The sequence below is a fragment of the Triturus cristatus genome, chromosome 3_1, assembly GCF_964204655.1.
Source record: "Triturus cristatus chromosome 3_1, aTriCri1.1, whole genome shotgun sequence".
Taxonomy (NCBI): domain Eukaryota; kingdom Metazoa; phylum Chordata; class Amphibia; order Caudata; family Salamandridae; genus Triturus; species Triturus cristatus.
Window position 1 is genome coordinate 103,327,775 of NC_140583.1, and position 15,369 is coordinate 103,343,143.

At 40.7% G+C, this 15,369-nt stretch overlaps 1 protein-coding gene across 2 annotated transcripts in view; it reads left to right on the plus strand.

Annotated features, from left to right (window-relative positions):
- Positions 1-15,369, plus strand: part of PAMR1 (peptidase domain containing associated with muscle regeneration 1) — a 293,605-nt gene that overhangs the window by 80,390 nt on the left and 197,846 nt on the right. For both annotated transcript variants that reach the window (XM_085643491.1, XM_085643490.1), the window contains exons 2-4: positions 3,371-3,547; positions 4,979-5,107; positions 8,479-8,593. In XM_085643491.1, coding sequence (XP_085499617.1) covers positions 3,371-3,547; positions 4,979-5,107; positions 8,479-8,593 — 421 coding nt within the window. The remainder of the gene's footprint in view (positions 1-3,370; positions 3,548-4,978; positions 5,108-8,478; positions 8,594-15,369) is intronic.

Genomic DNA, 15,369 nt, shown 5'->3' on the forward strand with positions numbered 1-15,369 from the left:
ATGCGCTTATATAATCTAGTGGGCATATACACGCAGTTGGCCTTACTTTTTGGGAGCACATTGGACGAATGAGATGTTTATCATAATTGTTCTATCCCCTTAGGTGACGATTGCACCCGGTGATTGGAGGCTTAGAACGAAGTGAGGTTGTATCGTTTCCAACCTTGATTTATTTCTTTCACACGATATTTGCAATAGAGTGAATGTTGTATGCAGTAGCATTGATTGACTTATACAGGTCCTGAAGAAAGCCGTGGGGAATACCCCTGGATGGCTGAAACATGTTGACCTACAAATAGCAGTCACTTTGTATTACTGCTATAGTTTTTTTGCACTGATTTTATCAGGTGTGAGGAGTTTTGTATGATTCATAGTAGTTTGTTTCTCCACACAACCTTTTTAGATTTCTTTCACACTTATATATTTCTTAGCACTGCACCACATAGGATTTTACATCAGGGACATTAGCATATTTCTTCTTTTTTCTCTATGTGAGGTCTAATTCCGGCATTTATTCTGAGCAATTGAGCTTGCCAGTGAGGCAGTCCTTATGATCAAGGGACAGACCTCTCAGACTTGGCGGATGACCAAATGATAATAATGATCACTAGAGCTAGATTGACAAGAATCCATGCTCTGTTCCGAGAGTAAAATTGATGGGAATTCATGCTCTGCTCTTAATTCCTATGTGCCATTTTGGTAAACACACACATTTGTCCTTCCGTGCTTCCTTTTGTTGACCCCCAGTTCTTGTTTTTGTGTGTGTATCGAAATATATCAAGTTACACATTTAGAAATATTGATTGACTCATGAAAGCTTAATTCCAGTGATGGTATGTATAAGGACAGTTGCTAAATCCATATTTTGGTATTCTGATATTATGTACATATAAAACATATTGCGATCAACCTTTTGTTCTTGAGAATTTGTGATTCTCAGAGTGTTAAGGTCAGAATTATGATGATATACCCTGTAAATTCTGTAGTCTAGATCAACAACAAAAGGGATCAGTGACAGGTTGAAGATTATTGTGAGGACAATTCACCACTGTCTTTTCAGCCATAAATAGATTTACTACTGCCTAGTTTCCCACCACAAATAACCATATCTGCTGAGGTAAATCATGTGCAAGCATAGATGTTGTAAGTCATTGCTTGTTTTTTTAAGTATGTGAACGCAGACAAACATGTGTGTCTAAGGCTCCCATCTGACCACCTTCCCACCTTAAAATTCGTCATAAAGTTACTCGATCCCACATCTGTAGCAAGTTACCTTTTAGGAAAGAAGGACTAAATCACCATTCACATTTGGTGGGAGCGTTTACTTTAAGGGCTTCTGCACCAATAAACAGTTTTTCCCTGCAGAGAAAATAAATAAAAAAATATATGGATTTGCCCGCTGGGCTCCATTCACCTGTCCCTGTCACAGGGATAGAGAAGCCCAGGGGAGATGTCACATGACATTCACAATTGTAAGGTTGGAAAGCTGTGTCTGGCACAGCTTTCTACTTTACATCTGGGAATGCTTGAAGATTGAAAAAAATATAAAAATATGTTCAGGGCAGGTTGTGAATTTCCATCTGTACTTTTACATTTATTTGTGAATTGTGTCTTCTGTTCATTTTGGTAGTAAGGTCGTTAGTATGACTGGATAAAAATGCCACTGTAGGAATCTGTCTTTTCTGCATGTTCGGCCTCTATTTTTCACCTTTTGTTGGGCCCTTCCTGCTTGCTGGCATTCGAATTTCTTTCACTTTACCCCGTTAACTGTAGTAAAGAGCATGTGCTCTCCCTTTAAACATGGTTGAATTGCCATATTCCCAATTAATATTTTAACTTACCTATAAGTCTCTAGTATATGGTACAACATTAACCTAGGACCAGTGAGTTCAATGTCACTAGTAGACTGCAGCAGCCACATTTTCATCCACTACAGTGGCAATGCAAACTTGTCTTCAGGTCTATCATTGTAGCATGGCCATGGCAATGTAAACAGTTCAATTCCAGCTGTCAAAATAAACACTTTTGACAGCAAAAAACCTCCCTTTCAAATAATAATGTCCCCTCTAAGTTGACCTTGCTGTCCAGAAGGCAGAGTGCATGGTATTTAAAATTAGGACATGTAGAACTGTCTTGTTAACATGACCTTACTAAAGACGTGGGCTCCAAGGGTCACAGTGCTGTCCTCGTGTAACAGCTATAGGGACACAGCAAGCTTCAGGGGGTCTTGACCTGCAACTAACCAGGGGCAACTGGACCTTGCTGTTGGCCCCTTCCTGGCGCCATGTGAGCCTCTAAGTGCCTCTCCTGAGGTCCTGGGGGGAGGGGGTTAAATGTGCCTTCCTGTGGTGGATTGGAACCTAAAGGACTAAAGTCAGAAGATAAAACCTTTGACCAGGACAAATCTGGTTGTATCCGACCCACGCTCCATTGCAGTCAAATTGTGCCTATGCCCTGTACTACCGTAATCATTGTCTGTTATTGGCAATTTATTCTTCTTGGTCTATCCCTCCTTAAAACTTAGAAATGTATATCTCTTTCCCCTCATTGAAGCTTTGTCATTTTGGTGAAATATGGTTCTTAAATCTGACTCTAGTCCAGGGTTCACCTTGACAAGAGTTGTGAATATTCCTTGTAGTAGGTAGTCACCCACCCCAAATAACAATCCAATTTCCTACATTCATAATTTGGGTAAACATGTTTTTCAATAATATGTATGTAAACTTACATCAGTTGCAGGTTTCGAGGAGTACACCTCGAAATCATTTGTGAATTTGCCCTTGCAACTATTAGTTGTGCTTTGGCATGCAAAGATGCATGTAGGGTACAACTGTGCATAGAAATCCCTCTGAGGTTATGCAATGCTGTAATATTCATCTGTGCGTAAGCCCGTCCCATACTGCCCCACCAGTTTTGAAATGTGTTGTTACAGTTTCTATTTACTCCTCTTAAGTAGTATAAACCTCCAACTGTTTCTATGGTGGGCATTGGTTGGAATCAGACTTGAAGAAAAACCTCAGATTCTCAAGTTTGGAGGTCCCCAAACGTTTCAGGGCATCCCCATCTTGGAACATCTATCTACTCATTGCCCCAGGGAAGGATATATTCATGTTTAATATCATGATTGTAAATGGAGTAATAGAGAATTAAATGGATTTATCAGTGCAAGTTCATCTTTTGTGAGTTCAGTGCACTGCGAAACCAAGTGATCTATATATGTAAGTTATAGTTAGACACATAAATGGCTTTTTGACTCAATTCCAGTGGTACTTCTAAATAAATGCGCGCTAGATATGTTGCTGCTTTTATCGTTGACGCATATAGCAGTCAACATCTTAGAATGAAACTAATGTTCTTGCTTGTGTTACAGAATACACGGTCATCAATGAGGACTGCCCGGGCGCAGAGTGGAATATCATGTGCCGTGACTGCTGCGAGTATGAGCAGATTCAGTGCATTTGTCCCGGAGGGAAGGAGAAGGTGGGCTACACCATTCCCTGCTGTCGGAACGAGGAGAACGAGTGTGATTCCTGCCTAATCCACCCAGGTATGAGGCTCTGTACAAGATTTCTTTCTCATCTTATGCAGCATTATCCACAGAATGTCAGTCATCTTCATATGTTACTTACTACCTGGATTCCATACAACCTTTAGTGGAGGAGTCTGTTAGTTTCAACACCCCCTAGTGAGACAATTGTCCCAATAAAGATTTTAGTGGATAGGGAACTAAATCGCAAATTCGATGTGGTACACGTTCCACCAAATCCTTAGTACACTGCGTCATTTAGAGACCATCGGACCTTATGTATTCTAGCATTGCATCCCCTGCTGGCCCGACCATCTTCTCTAAATTTGATAGACGGTAGTTTGTCATCATGGTAGAGGATGCCACCCTGATGGACAGAGTACCAGTCCTCAATTCTAAATTAGGCTCAAGGGATTTAAAATATAGTAGATACTTCTCCAACATCCTCATTTGAGCATTTTTAAAGTTTCATCTATGTTTTGAATGATTTTCTTTTTTCCTAATAATTTCTAGACTGTGTATTTTTGATTCTTTAAAAATGTAAGAGCCTGATATAGCATTATGCATATGGGTTACTCCATCATGTTTGTGATCAAGTAACCTGTCCACCAAGCTCCCAAATATGCATGGGAGTTTTTTGCGACTGGGAACAGCCCTATATGATACAAACTATCTTTAACGGTAATATAAACTATAACTGAGGCATTTGAGTATCAACATCTCACTAGAAGATACCAAGAAGTGACAATAGAGATCCGCAAACTCATTCACAATAGACAACTGGTGCTTTGAGCTAACTGCATTAGGGCTGGATTTGTATTAGAGAGGCTCCGGCCTCTAGCTTCGGTGGTGTCAATAACACAACATGCATCCACATATCAAGGCACGCACAAGAATTATGGAGGACTCGATGACAACTCTCAACCATAAATTAGCAGTGATGGAACAGAGATCCCATGAAGAACAAAAGGAGAAACAGAAGACTGCTAATCCTAACACAAAAGATACAAGAAAATCACACACTAGACCAACAAGGACATATGCTGCTAGAGTAGCAAACACCATCTGAACGAAACCATATGTGGGATGAGACTTTAGGTCATGTGACAGAATCACAATCGAAGTTCCAATATGTGCCAACTCCTCATCAAGCTGATACCCACCAAACAGCACCAAGGATCATTGCTAACAGTGGAAATGGTGACATAAGAACCTCAGTCATAGAATAGACTAACATACCACAACGCAGCCCTGCATGGGATAACATAACCTTCATAGCCCTTCTATAACGAAAAACTGATTTGAGGCAAGTGCTTGAGTTTCTTATACAGTGTTCTATATTCTGTTAGCATGTCATGCAAAGTTGTAATTACATTTTTATTAATTTTTTTCTCTTCTGGGAATTTCAAAATGGTGACAGAAACAGATGCTATATCCTTTTTCTGATTTCAGGATGCACCATTTTCGATAACTGCAAAGCGTGTCACAATGGCTCCTGGGGAGGCAGTTTGGATGCCTTCTACATTAAAGGAAGCTACTGTGCTGAATGCTGGAGGGGCTGGTACGGTGGAGACTGCATGAGTAGGTATACTCTGTGTCTGTGTATCAGGAACTAGCGCGTGTGTCTGATGCATGGTGGGTATAATAATACGAAACACTGATCTACAGAGTTCGCTCTTGACGTGCAATATGGAACAAGATATGGTGAATTCAGAACACAGTGAGAGTTATTTTTTAGTTTATAAACCTCATCTTCATTCCTATTTCCTACTAATCATATCAACTGTACTGGGTACTTTGAGTACATGGCCAAGGTTTTCATAGTACCTGTTGGTTGCCTCAGGTTGCTTAGAACTCTCACTTCTTCAGGTGAATGACGAATATGACTCGTTACTAAGCGAGTAATTACATCGCGTGCCTTCACAACGCAGTTGTTACAACGACCGCAGTGTTACCATGCAATGCCATTACTACTCAAGTCATAACATCGACTTGCAGTAGATGGCAAACTAACATTAGGAATGTATCATTTACTATTCCAACTCCAGCCTACGCAACAGTAGGGAAGGTGTTGGAATAGTAAACTATACTATTTCTTATGTTAGCGTGTCATCTATTGCAAGTCGATGTAATGACTTGCGTAGTAATGGAATTGCGTGGTAACAACGCGGTCGTTGTAACGACCGCTTTGTAATGGCATCTAATGACCGCGATGTAAAGGTTGTTTCCTGTGAATGACATAACATGCAGAGGTGACTGGCAGTGTTAATAGACATAAGTTGCAAATACCACTTCCTGTCAGTGACATAACTTTGGAGATTGAACTTCCTAGCTGCTGAGACCAGCGAACTCAGGACTCACATGTCTGAGATATCTAGCGCTCACATGCGTGCATGTTCGGCCTAGCTTGCTGTACTACATTCTGCCTTCATGAGATAACTTTATATGTCTCCAGTTTCCATCCATTAGCTCAAGTCTGTGCCAACTGCTTCAAATAATCATGTATTCCTCTTTTTGTGCATGTATTATACCGTTTCAAATTTTCTTTTCCCACATGCATTGGAGAACATTTATGCCTCCCATACTGGGTGCATGTTATACGAGGAATAGGATTTATCTCCTAAGTGCCTTAGATAATATTGAAATAAATTGAGTCACTCATGGGACCTTAGAGATCATGGCTAAGTATTGCAACCTGGGTCCCTCAGGCTCTCGAAATGACCACTTCTAAGGTACTGGTAACATTTGAAGGGAACACCATTACCTGTCCAACTTGGATGATCTGGAGATACAATTTGTCAAAATGTTTACCACTTACAGATTTCGATAAAACATCGGGAGACAACAGATTGTGTGGATGTCACACACAACTACTTGGAATTAAAAGGAACTCGGAGTGTCTTGGTACCTAAAATAACCTGAACCTATTCACTTTAGAGGCTTGGTTGAAATTGCCACCTGCCTGTGTATGTTGATGATTAAAGTAACCCTCAACCATGGTTTCCTATGAGTTAACACTCATAGGAGATAATCCGATGTCAGTGTACTCGTGTGTGTTCCTGAGATACTATGGAAGACACAGCTTTTGAATGTCTGGAGCATCTACAAGGATTACTGCCTGGTTGCTTCAGAACTGATGTGGATAGTAATACTTTGGGTGCTTAAATAACTTGGGACCCGAAGTAGCTCTCGGCAGATGGGTTACTCTATCGCAACGGTGACGGATAGCTCGTCTGCTAAAATATAAATCCCATAGGACAAAATAGGATTTATATTTCGTTAGACAGAATATCCGTCAAACAGTGACGGATATGTCGTCCGCTGAATTTTAAATCCCATAAGACCTAATGGGATTTATATTTCGGCGGACAGGATGTCTGTCACTGTTGTGATGGAGTAACCCGTCCACCGAGATCTCAAATAGGCCTGTTCACTTATAGACACAAGTAGGTGTTCTGTAGATAAACTGAGAACATTCCTGCCTTAGATGAACATTCCTGCTGAGAACAGCACATAACTTGGTGGAGTCACTACTTGTCCTCTTGAGCTAGTTAATGCTAGCCCCTTCTTGGAGGTGACCACAGCTTCCTCAGTTTCTAGAATTTCTAGCTGCAGTGGCACTGGCAAAATCAGAAACACATTTCAAAAATAGTATAAAAGGCAAAGGATGGGCCTGATTATGATTTTCTATGTGTGTAGTTGATCACTTTTAGATTGGATGCTCACAACTTTCTCAAGAAGTAGAACACACAGAATGTGCATAATATTGTGACACCATAAATCACCCCATTCAGCTCAAGTCACAGGACACATTGCAGAATTCCTATAGAGGTTTTTGAAGGACACTTTTTTCAACATGTGGTTTAATAGTACCAGTGTTTTAACTTGTCGCACAGTGTTTCCCAAACTCTGGGTCACAACCCACAAACAAATCTCATTTGCAGTCAGAGAAAAGTAAAGTGATTTATTTCACAGAGCACAGAGAATTTAAAAGGAAAGGCTGTAGGATGTTATTTTTTGTAACCCACTACAAAATGTAAATGACCTGTAAACTAACTGTTCAAATCCAGCAATTAGGGAAGCAAAATTAAAGCATATTGTTTTAATAATTCTTATGTGTGATGAAAGCAAGGATTTGAATAGGAAGAAAACAAATCAAGACAATTTACTTGGTGATCCACAAATAATAAATATTCACTGAAACCAGATTTCCAAACATCCTTTGTGTGCAATATAGTTTTGTCAGTAAAACTGTATATCTGTGCAAATTTAGTGGCAATTTCAATGGAAAAGGTGCTATCTGTAAATGACAGGGCGCTGCCACACAAGGCTTCAGTGACATTAAAAAATCGCCCGCCTCATGTCCGTTAAAGCTAGGTGGGTGGTGAAAGCTTTTCGTTCTCAATAGTGGCTCATGGTTTTATCAGGTTTGGGAAGCAATGTTCTACCAGATTTTTTAACATAATCGATTTTAATCTTATTCTTTTAAATTGTTGGAACTCTGTTCAACAGAAAGTCACATCACATAAGGGTAGGAAGGACAGTCCACCAATCTAATACAAAAGCAAAGCTGCAAGTAAAATAGTGCATTGTCTTTGCTTTAAAGAATTAAACCTTTAACCTTTTTAATTTTGCGATTTATTGCTGTATTTTGTTATGGCACTGTCCTTCTTTCTTTTTCTTCTATCACTTCTGGTTACAACTTATGAAGTCCATTGACAGACTGGATATGGCTCCAAAGTAAAACAAATCGAATATTAAACTTTAAAATTATAGGTGAAACAAGTTTTATTTGGAGGGAAAATACTTACTCTATACGTATTACTTTATTTCATTTTGTTTCATTGGTTGCATATGAGGCGGTGACAAGTTCTATAAGAGTACAGGAAGTGAATGAGTGCACAGAAACTGTTTCCAGGAAGCATGACTTTTATTTTGACTTTTTTCCTTAGGGTGTGGTGAAATCATACAAGGTGGAAAAGGGGAGATTTTGTTGGAAGGTTATCCGGTCAATGCTCATTGTGAGTGGAGCATTCAAGTAACACCTGGATACATCATCGAGCTGAGGTAGGCCAGTCCCACATCAATGTTAAATATTTTAAATATAATCTGTTTTTGTTCTGTTCCATTGTTTTTCTGTTTGTTTGTTATCTCCCATGCCTGTGTGGTTTTTTTAACATGTTTTATTTCAATTAACTTTTCTTTAGAATATTCTAAAATGTACCTACACCTACTCTCACCTGGTAGCATTAGGCACACCATGGGTGCTCTCAGCCATAGAAAAGGAAATTTGCATACATTTATCAAACTGCGCATATGAGGCACATATGATGTGCAGCCTACAGAGAAAGAGGTATTATTAGCAATGGTGTACAACGTGGGAAAGCTTTTTTTTTTTTTTTGCAAGCTTCAGAAACTCCATGTAACAAGCTTCAGAAGCTCCATGTAAAACTTTGCAACTTTGTCGACTTAGCAAAGTTATTCCCATTGCCACAATAGCGTGAAAATAATAGCATTTGCAGAAATTTCCGTCACGTACTTATTTTAAAATAAAAAAAATTGGCATAAAATATACATCACAGAAAATATCTGGGACTCATTACAACTCCATTGGTTATTCCAGCGTAGTAATTTCACACCACTATTACTGGTACTGGGTGAATTTAGAAATATGGCACACAAAATTCGCCCCTGGATCACAAGTATTTATCAATGAAATTGTGGATTCTCAGAAAAATTGGTACCACTGCACTGATTTACACAGACACTTTTCCACTTACAGGACTTTTCTGCTGAAACTTTAAAAGAAAATTCCTCATCCTAAAATCCTTCTAGAATTTTCACGTTACAGTGTGGTTGTGAAGATGCTTGAATTACCAAAGGCCAGATAGTATTTTTCCAACATTGTTTCCGGCAGCAAATCAGAAATAGCTTAGTTATGCTAGTATTTAGCTTTAACAAGTTAGCATTTATCCATTACATATGCCTGTGAGAGATTTGCTGAGGACTGAAGAAAATGGTAGAAGTGCAATATTGGTTGAGTATCACCTGAATAGGACACTACTAAACAACCCTTTAGGAGCTGTGCCAGAGGTCTTATATATTTACTGAAGAGCCTGAGGGGCAGGGATAACTAGGTTTAATTAAATAGGTGAGAATGCAAAATTTTGACGCAATATGTACCAACAACTGTGGGCCTGATTTCGATGACGGATGGACCTGAGTTCCGCCTACACCGATTTGGTACTGTGACCGACCAACATCCTGTCGGCGGTCCCAACCCAGCAATTGGGATGCGACCGAACACTGTTCAGTTGTAATCCTATTCTTTACAATGGGAGCATGTATTCTGACCGGAATGCATGCTCTCACTGTAAAGAGAAGAGGTGCAGTTTATACCTTCAACCCATGGCAGGCACCTCAAGGTGCTTGCCATGGGATGCAGAGATCAACAGGGGGCACCATAGGTGCCCCTTGGCCGCCATCCGGAGTCCTCGCACCCATGGGGGCCCTGCTGGGGCTTCCAACAGCCTTTCTGTGTCAAAAAGGCCAGCACAGAAAGGCTTTTGGAACCCGAAATTGTAATACCTCAGGCGGAAAGAGACGCCCTTGGAATTAGAGGAGGCAGTCCGAATGCCAGACGGGCTCTCCGAGCCCGTTGGAAGCCATTCTGAACTCCAGTTTGGAATCATTTCCGACCTACTCCATCCACATGAGTCAGTCTGAAATGAATACAAACGGCTGATTTCGATGCCGTAGGATTGGCTTCGACCATGGGTCGGAGCCATTTCCTATGGCATCATAATCTGCCCCTAAACTGAACTAGAAAGTTCCTCAGTGACAGCCTTCTGGCATGTTGATGAAAAATAAAAACAACTGGTAATGTCTGGATGGATTTGTATTTGGAAAAATCCTTTTGTATGAAGATTACAGGATGGACTGTGGATTCTAGAGTGTCTTTTTCATGATATCTGGCTGGGTCTTAGATTGCAGTTTTAGCTAACGTTGAAAATATTGGGCTGTGCTTTTGACCATTTGGTTTTTGGGGCCCAGAGCTCTGGTTTAATGATGTCTGGTTTTATTTTTATTTTTTTGTAACTCTTTTTATTAAAGAAACAACATACAAACATACAATAAAAAACAGGTGCAGTACGGTGCGGTAATCAACCTTCACAGGTGGTTATGATAAGGTCATGCAATCACGATACAAACTTTTCACAGGGTCCATGATGCAATCACATTTTTCATAGTTTTCCCTGTATTCATACATTAAATATCTTCGTTATCTATCAGTGCTGAGGGGGAATCGGAGAAAGGAGTACAGTGCAAACCCCTACTTTAATTCCATGCGCCCCAAATTCTCGTCCATTTATGCGGGCAGCCCCTACTTCCATAAATGACTCTCTCTGCCTGCATACACCAGTCCATATCAGACTCTCAATCAGTGTGGCGTAGTGGGACTCCCCCCTTCCATGTTCTTGCTATATTGCGTTTCGCCACCATGCAGCCTAAAGAAACGCACAGCCTCTCTGATTGGGACTGGTCTGTGGCTTCCCAGAAATTTAAGAGACAGAGCCGAGGGGAGATATCAATAGGTACCTTACTTATCTGGGACATATCCGATATAACCCTCTCCCAGTCCCTCGGAAGGACCGGACATTTCTACCACTGGTGTATGTGGGTACCAACGTGACCACATCTCTGAGGGCAAGCTGGGGAATCCAGTATCCCCATCTTGACCAGCGATGAACTAGTATAGTAGACTCAATGGAGTAGTTTAAGTTGAATGAGTTTGAAGTGGGAACGGATTACCACCTCACGAGCATAGGCGAGGGCCTACCGCCAGCCGTCATCGTCTGTCTCCTATGTCGGCGGCCCATTTGGAGCGAGTTCTCTCCTGGGCATCTGACGTATTGTTCAGGATTTTACGATAGGTTAATGAGATAGCCTTCTCCTGGAGATAGCCATCCAAGAGCCTATTGATGTAAGTGAAGCGGGGAAGAAGGACACCAGGCACTTAACAACGGTAAGTGTGGATTTATTCAGGAACATAGATATGCAGCGTACAACTCCCCAGCTGACCGGACTCGTAACTGCCCGAGCTCGAACACAGCCAGGTTCAAAGAACACACAAAGAACATTCCTTGTTTCTAGAAGCATGAAGGGAAAGGACACAAAGGAAGGGCTAGAACCAAGTAAACACATTTGAGAATAAACATTTACAACACATCTTCCCACTTACAATTAAATATAAGTCACAAGAATAAAAACAACACCCTGTAAATACTAGCATAAATAATCATTCAAGAACATAGGTACTCTGTGTGATAAAAGAATCTGAAAACTAGCACAAATAATCATTCAAATAAATAGGAGGTCTGCAAACTCTTCCATTCCTGGCTTCACCATCAGAAGGACACTCTTGGGAAACCTGACTAGTAGAAGTTTGGGAAACCTGCTCACTAGAACAACTTTGAAAGGCATCACCACCCCCTTCACTACTGCGAGAAGTTGAAGAAGGAGAGGGATTTCCCTCAACCGAAGTAGAGAGCATGTACCCAGTGTTGGACTTGGATTCCTGAATCAGGTGATTGGAAAAGTTAGAAGAAGAGGATTTTTGATACAAAGCGACTCTCCTAAGATTCCACTTCTGCCCATTGTCCAGTACAACATAATCTGGAAAACTCTCCATAACTTTATATGGGCCCCTGAACTTAGCGAGACCTTTAGTAAACCTCCCCGGTTTAACCTTAACTAAATCACCACAAGATATGGACCTGGAAAAATCCCGGTTTTCATGCAAGCAAGGATCAACCTTACTGTTGTCAGATACTCTGTTCTTGATCCAAGAAGGTGTCAATTTGGTACCAGGGCGCCTCCCTCGCATTAATTCAAAAGGAGACTTCCCCTTATGCTCATGAGATGTGGTACGGTAAGCCCACACCATGTCTTGCACCATCTCATCAGTAAAACAACTGGAAGAACAAGAAATTTGTATAATCCCTTTCACCACTCTATTAGGCCTCTCACAAACACCGTTCCCTTGAGGATTGTACAGAGAAGTACGGTGGTGTGTTACACCACAGCCAGACAAAAGGCACGCATTTTATGTGAAGTGAGCTGTGTGCCATTGTCAGTTATCATAATTGAAGGACAAACTTCTTCTAGAAATAAATCCTTAAGAAACTTTATAGAGCGTTCAGTAGTTATGTCCTTTACAAATTTGACAGTAAGCCATTTAGAAAACAAATCCACCACAACGATGGCAAAACGTTGATCTAATGGCAACTCATCCATAGGACCAATAAAATCGAGGCAGATACTATGCCAAGCCTGTTCAGAAGCAGAAATACTGCCCTTGGTCTGAGTAGAAGCTAGTTTAAGCCTTTTCTCACTGTCTCTGCAAACTGGACAATTTTCAACCCAGGTAGAAACCTGTGCATCCAAAACGGCCACCAAAAATCTGCCTTAATTCTACGCTGAGTGAAAGTCTGTCGCAAATGGCCTTCATGGGCTAATTTTACTAACTTGGGTCTCAAGATAAATGGGGGAATAAACTTGTCCCCTCTCATAAGAATATGCTCACGACAAACAGATAATTCATCCAATACCTTAATAAACGGACGGCCCGAGGGTTGAACACAACTCTCACGTCTTGCTCCTAATTTAACCAACTCCATGACGTTTAATAAAACATTATCCTCAGACATGGCAGAACACCACTCCTCTTTATCAAAAGTACCATCGCTCAATGCCACAACAACATGAACAAATGCAATAGCACCATCGTCTTGAACTTCAGATGAGTCATTTTTGCAATTCTCACTCTGCATAGACAACCTTGACAAACAATCAGCTTGTATATTGCACCATCCTTGAATATAAGTTATATCATACTGGTACTCCTGAAGCCTGGATGCAAGCCTAGCTAGTCTAGGAGAACCTTTCCCAGCTCCCCCAGGAGACAAAACCCGAATCAACGGTTATGATCTGTCATGAGCTGGAATCTGGTACCCCAGAGGTAAGTCCTAAAATATTGTATGCCCCATGCGGCAGCTAAAGCCTCTTTCTCAATCACTGAGTAATACTGTTCTGAAGTAGAAAGAGTGCGTGATGCAAACGCAATAGTTCTATTGCCTTCAACAAATTTCTGGAGAAGAACAGCCCCTAAACCAGTTGCGCTCGCATCCACCATAAGCACCGAGGGACGTCCGATGTCGAATGATGCTAAAACTTTAGCTTCGCACAATTCTTTTTTATTGCATTGAAACACTCTGTATGACTCACATCCCAAGCAAATTTCACGCCTTTTTTTAGTAAGTGTCTTAAGGTCAGAGTCTTATCAGAAAAATTCCTAACAAATTTCGAATAAAATTCAATAAGTCCCATAAAAGATCTGAGTTGATCTTTATCAGCAGGGCAAGGAGCCAAACGTATGGCTTGCAACAAATCCTTTTTGGGCCTAACACCCTGTGCAGGAATTTCATAACCTAGGTATTCGATCTGTTGTACTAAAAATGAGTACTTTTCTTCGCGAAGGGTTAAACCAGCATCTCCAACCCTCCTTAAAACCTCTTTAAGGACACAATTATGATCGCCAATAGTTTCCACAAAAATTAAGATATCATCTTGGAAAAACACAACCTTATTGATACCTTTAAACAATTCTGTCACCATCCGCTGAAAAACACTGGCAGCAGAGGTTAGACCAAAAGGGAGCCTAGAAATTGGAATGTACCCTCTGTGGTAATAAATGCAGTAAGGCTTTTGGATTCATCGTGTAAGCGAATCTGATGGTATGCACTCTTAAGGTCTAACTTGGTAAAAAAATTTGCACCACTTAATGTGGTAACTAATTCCCCAATATTAGGAAGAGTAAAGGTATCAGCTATGACATTCTTATTAAGGGACCTAAGGTCCACACAGAATCTAATTTTTCCATCCGATTTGCGGGAAATCACAACCGGAGAAATCCAAGTGGATGCCTCAACTGGTTTGATAATACCACCCTGTAGCATTTCATTAATTAGAGACCTAACTTCATCTCTAACTGTAAGGGGAACTCTCCTAAGTTTATGTTGGATGGGAACAGAATTTTCTTTTAGTAATATCTTGTGAACATAACCTTTTAGTTCACCTAACCCAGACAAAAGGCACGCATTTTATGTGAAGTGAGCTGTGTGCCATTGTCAGTTATCATAATTGAAGGACAAACTTCTTCTAGAAATAAATCCTTAAGAAACTTTATAGAGCGTTCAGTAGTTATGTCCTTTACAAATTTGACAGTAAGCCATTTAGAAAACAAATCCACCACAACGATGGCAAAACGTTGATCTAATGGCAACTCATCCATAGGACCAATAAAATCGAGGCAGATACTATGCCAAGCCTGTTCAGAAGCAGAAATACTGCCCATGGTCTGAGTAGAAGCTAGTTTAAGCCTTTTCTCACTGTCGCTGCAAACTGGACAATTTTCAACCCAGGTAGAAACCTGTGCATCCAAAACGGCCACCAAAAATCTGCCTTAATTCTACGCTGAGTGAAAGTCTGTCCCAAATGGCCTTCATGGGCTAATTTTACTAACTTGGGTCTCAAGATAAATGGGGGAATAAACTTGTCCCCTCTCATAAGAATATGCTCACGACAAACAGATAATTCATCCAATACCTTAATAAACGGACGGCCCGAGGGTTGAACACAACTCTCACGTCTTGCTCCTAATTTAACCAACTCCATGACGTTTAATAAAACATTATCCTCAGACATGGCAGAACACCACTCCTCTTTATCAAAAGTACCATCGCTCAATGCCACAACAACATAAACAAATGCAATAGCACCAT